The sequence below is a fragment of the Nanorana parkeri genome, unplaced genomic scaffold, assembly GCF_000935625.1.
Source record: "Nanorana parkeri isolate BGI_ZX_2015 unplaced genomic scaffold, ASM93562v1 scaffold56, whole genome shotgun sequence".
Taxonomy (NCBI): domain Eukaryota; kingdom Metazoa; phylum Chordata; class Amphibia; order Anura; family Dicroglossidae; genus Nanorana; species Nanorana parkeri.
This window is the reverse complement of record NW_017306324.1, coordinates 443,174-448,678: the sequence shown is the minus strand read 5'-3', so window position 1 is coordinate 448,678 and position 5,505 is coordinate 443,174. Positions and strand designations below refer to the sequence as shown.

At 48.0% G+C, this 5,505-nt stretch overlaps 1 protein-coding gene across 1 annotated transcript in view; it reads left to right on the top strand.

Moving 5' to 3' along the window:
• Nucleotides 1-5,505, top strand: part of SLC25A20 (solute carrier family 25 member 20) — a 39,254-nt gene that overhangs the window by 23,709 nt on the left and 10,040 nt on the right. Inside the window, exon 9 of the mRNA XM_018576090.1 lies at nucleotides 59-60. Within this exon, the coding sequence (XP_018431592.1) occupies nucleotides 59-60 (2 nt within the window). The remainder of the gene's footprint in view (nucleotides 1-58; nucleotides 61-5,505) is intronic.

Sequence of the window (5,505 nt, the reverse complement as noted above, 5' to 3'; positions counted from 1 at the left end):
ACTATAGTGGACATTTAATTCTCTGCTCAGTGCAAGATTAAAGCTGAGCTCCTCGCAGGCGTATAAAAGACACAATTTAATGCCGCTCTGTAATCATAATACATCATTAAGTGTATTTTTTTAATGCGAGCAGCATATGTACCTGAATGTGACCTGGTGTCAGCCTCTTATAGTCCCTGTACAACAGAGCTGAGGAGTGACAGGAAGAAGCAGCACAAGGAGCCAATCCGTTCATGTGCTGATAAAAGGAGAGCGCTGAGATGAGCTCATCACTGTGCTGCTCCTCTTTTCACTGTCCGGTCACAGGCTGGGGGGCAGGTCTAGGATGACCTGAGCTCAGAGAAAATGGGTTAAATAATGCTGGACATCTAGTGACAAAAAAAAAAAACTGCAGGTGGCAATCTCTGGATTGGAGCTGAATCTTGGAGCAATAGCTATTCCAATAGCTCCCAATCACTGGGGGAGAGGAGACTGAGGAAATGCTTCCTCCTGTCTGAGGAAGACTGATCACTGGGGGGAAGGGAGACTGAGGAAATGCTTCTTCCTGTCTGAGGAAGACTGATCACTGGGGGGAGGGGAGACTGAGGAAATGCTTCCTTGTGCCTGCAGCAGACTGATGACATCATCTCAGCCTAGGCAGAGTCACTGGAGTGGAGCTCAATGACGGCTTTTAAATTAAAAATGGTGGATCTAATTTTAGAAACAGACCAGTATGCTCGGCTATTTTTGATGGGCCGCACGTTGCCTGGAGACGGGTACTATATGATAAATAATCTCCCGCTTTGCCTGCCGCTGTTATATAACGGCCCGAAATGTCCGGAGAGCCGCAGAGGACGCATGCACCCCGCCGCAGTGTTTACTTATATAAATAATAATAATAGCCGAGCTTGGCCCCACATTTTTGGCACGCTCGCTGTACCGTGCCGCGCCATGGATACCGCTGAGCGGCCACAGCGGGGAAACATTCTTCCTTTGCGTCAGTCCGGCGGGTAACCCGAGCAAGGCGAGCGCTGAATGTATACAGCTGAACGGATCGAATTTCTCGCACTCTCTGCAGATTATTACATAACTGTTCCTATATTAAACACTGGAGGCAAATATTTATAACCTCAGTAAAGCTTTCTTCTAACACAACTGTTGGCTCCGGATGTCTTCTCATCGTATTTCTTATCGAAAGATTTCTGCCACAATGAATGAAAAAAAATATATATATACTGTATGAAAATGAGAGCGGATGCAGACATGACGATAAAGTGATCGCTATAGGGGAAAGGATGCCGGAGAATACAGAGAAAAAAATGATGGCGGAGGGGTCACTATAGAGGAATACGATGGCGGAAGTGTCACTATAGAGGAGCATTATGGTGGAGAGGTCACTAAGGGGAAAAGTGATGGCAGAGGGGTCACTATAGAGAAACACGATGGTGGAGAGGTCACTATAGAGAAACACAATGGTGGAGGGGTCACTATAGAGAAACACGATGGTGGAGAGGTCACTATAGAAGAGCATGATGGTGGAGAGGTCACGATAGAGAAAAACGATGGCGGAAGGGTCACTATAGAGGAACTTGATGGCGGAGGGGTCACGATAGAGAAAAACGATGGCGGAAGGGTCACTATAGAGAAACACGATGGTGGAGAGGTCACTATAGAGGAACACGATGGTGGAGAGGTCACTATAGAGGAGCATGATGGCGGAGGGGTCACTATAGAGAAACACAATGGCGGAGGGGTCGCGATAGAGAAAAACGATGGCGGAAGGGTCACTATAGAGGAACTTGATGGTGGAGGGGTCACTATAGAGAAACACGATGGTGGAGAGGTCACTATAGAGGAGCATGATGGCGGAGGGGTCACTTTAGAGAAAAACGATGGCGTAGGGGTCACTATAGAGAAACACAATGGCGGAAGGGTCACTATGGTGAAAAGTGAAGCTGGAGTGGTCACTGTGGGGAATAAATTATGATGGAGGGGTCACTAATGGGAATAAATTATGCTGGACTGGTCATTATGGTGGAGGAGTCACTATGGAGAAAAAATTATGTTGGAGTGGTCTCGATGTTGAAAAAATGATTCTGGAGTGGTCACTATGGAGAAAAAAAAATATTGGTGACGGGGTCACTATGGGGGAAACATGATGACAAAGGGGTCACCATTGGGAAATAAATGATGGCGCAGGGGTCACTATGGGGAATAAATGATGGCGGAGGGGTCACTATGGGGAATAAATGATGGCGGAGGGGTCACTATGGGGAATAAATAATGGCGGAGGGATCACTATGGGGAATAAAGGATGGCGGAGGGGTCACTATGGGAAATAAATGATGGCGGAGTGGTCACAACTTTTCCTATTGTTTCCAGTTTCTATAAATAGACCCCTAGTTGCCAACTAAAGTAGGTGTATCTAGGCTTATTCCACCAACTGGAAGACATGTGCCATAGCACCGTATCATAAACAATTGCCTTTTCTCCAATAAATTACTGTTTTCACCTTTTTTTATTTGCATCTGTTGCTGATCTACTCCAGCTACTTCCTGTCTGCATGCACATCTCTTGTGTCAGCTGCACATCATTGCTCTGCTCTGAAATGCCTTGTATCTTTGTTCAGAAACTTCATGTGAAGTGGTGACAACTGCCTCCCAATTGTGCTCCCGTGTTGTCACCCCTTCACATTCACTCCTGGTGGAGACTACAAGAGGCTGCGCCGACACCCATTGCGGGCAGCGCGGTCCACTGTTGTCACTATCAGGAAGCCGGCCCAGAGCAATGATGTGCAGCTGATTCTGGGACAAATGCATGTAGACAGGAAGTGGCTAAAAGAGGCTGCAGGAGATCTGTATTGAATGGAAAAAAATGTTTCTATGTATCTTTATGTATCTCAGAGCTTTAGTAACAAAATGTCATCCAGTTACAGTTCAGATTTACTAACAAAGGCTGATAATATTGATTACAGCCGGCTGAATATATCACTTAAAGTGACATTAAAGGTGAGTTTTCCCTCCCCCCAATGTTAATGAAAGCACTTACCTTAAATAATGTCTCTTAATCCGATCTCCTTCTTCTTCTTTCTTGTCGTTTTCAGCCTTCTCTCCAGCGCTGCGGCGAGTCTCCGATCCAGCGCTGACTCCTCTGTCCTTGCTGGCACTTCCTGTCCCGCGGTGTCTGTATGCGGGTGCACGCTGCTCCATAGACTTACCTTGTGTCTCTCCTTGTCTCCCGGCCGAAAATGTGAACTGTGCATGCGCCCGCCCCAAGGTGCTTTGCGGCCGCCCGAGCAGATTTCCGGATGGGAGCGCGCGGGGAAGACACAGGTAAGTTTAAACCGCTGTTAAAGCGGTTTAAAAAAAACAAAAACTTTTTGCATATATCTACTGCTTGCTAGCCATATATACCCTTTAGGCCCCATTCACACTAAGCGATTTATCGCGAGATTTACGCCGCCATATCGCGCATTTTTGCTGCGCGATATCGCGAGAAGTCGCCGGCTAATGCTACTCAATGGAGCTATCGCTAGTCGCTTCTAGAGGACCCTTTTTTCTGCGGATTTTGCTTTTTTCTAATGGAGCCTGACGGAGAAGGTCGCGCTACCGTCGCTGGAACGTCGCCCCGAAAGTCACGCTATCCCGGCCGCGCGGATCCGCTGTAAAAAGGTATGTCGCTTAGTGTGAATGGGCTGTTAAAAAAACTGTCTGAGCCAGGAGCCCCCATTTAAATAATTCGGCCAGCGTACGCCTCTTCTCAATGGAGCGTCTTACCTCTGGAGAATCAGTCACCTGACCCTCTCCCGCTGACTCATACGGCGGCTGTGGAGGTGTGAGTGGGTGGGAAGAAAGGTATATTTGAAATAAAATACGAGGCAGCAAAATCATCTGTAATTGTTTCTCATCTCGACTTCCTGATCGGCATTCTGTACACACAAAATATCATTTCATTATAGACTCGCTGATCGAGGTCATGCCTGATGAGGGGACCTTGAGTGGCCCCGAAATGTCCTTAAAATCCATAAAATGACCACTTTTACTTTGGTGTGCTGGTGATATACTTTACTATATAAAGCCACGGGCGGCACACGCACGGCGGGTTTCTTGCTATTTTTTTTCCTGCCCCTGAAATGCCCATTAACCGTCTCACGTGACTGTGATGATGTTATTTTATGTAACACACCAAAAAGCGCCCACCTCTCTCACCCTCCGCACCGGCTGTGGTATGTCCCCCGTGTCAATAGACATGGTGACGTCACGGGTAGGGTTGCCACCTTTTCTTCAAGCAAAACCCGAACACTCTAGCGATGCGCCTCCAATTTTTTTTGGGGGGGGCATGAGTCGCGGTTTATTCATATATAAATATTACAGTTGAGACTATTTTCAGTGGGGGGCCAGTAGCCCCTATCTTAATTTTGGTTGCCCCTGTCTGCCTGACATCTTGTGTCCGTGTTTCTGCTGCCATGAAACCCGGACACAGCATTCAAAACCCGAATTGTCCGGTTGAATCCTGGACAGCTGGCAACAGGTCCATTTTTAATATTGATTGGACCCTGGGCAATTATTTTCTTAGGCCCTCCCACCCCTAGCCACCACGCCGCGCCCCCTACCTGGCTGCCCCACCATTCAATTTTGCTCTCTGGGGAGAAGAGGCTGTGGGGATAGGGTTGCCACCTATCCAGGATTCACCCGGACAGTTTGGGTTTGGAATGCTGTGTCCAGGTTTCATGGCAGCAGAAACCCCGGACACAAGGTGTCAGGCAGACAGGGGCAACCAAAATTAAGATACGGGCTACTGACCCCCCCACTGAAAATAGTCTCAACTGTAATATATACATATGAATAACCCGCAACTCATTCTCCCCCAAAAAATGTCTGCACGTCGCTTGAGTGTTTGGGTTTTGCTCGGGTTTGGGGCCAAGAATGGGTATATTTTCTGTATTTGTGCCACTGGACCAGGGGTGGGCAACTCCAGCCCTCCAGCTGTTGTGGAACTACAAGTCCCATGAGGCATTGCAAGACTGACAGTTACAGGCATGGCCCCCAGAGGCAGAGACATGGTGGGATTTATAGTTAAAGCACTGCTAGAGGGCCGGAGTTGCCCACCCCTGCCCTAGACCAAAACAATGTTAACCCTTGCAGCGCCAGGGTAGCCCCACCGCAAGGGTTACCTTTATTAATTCCCAGCGTACTTCTTTAATGTGCATGAGCCCTACGCGGTAACTTTGCGCATGAATCCGTGAAACCCAATAACGGCCGGAGGATCAAACAGTATCCGACGGGGGCGGTCCGGGCCGTAAAAAGACCTGTTCAGGTATTTACAATGGCGACGACGGATCGTGTCACCCGGCAGAGAAGAGGAATTAACGATTCATAAGGCTGATTAATAATGCGGTGTGTGTGCGCCGAGAGGCTGTAAAACAAAGGACCTTGAGGGTGTAGGACACATTGACAGCTTGTAGCGGGATTAATGTATTACAGGATTATATAAGCGGCTGAGAAGTGACGGGTGACGTCAGGGACC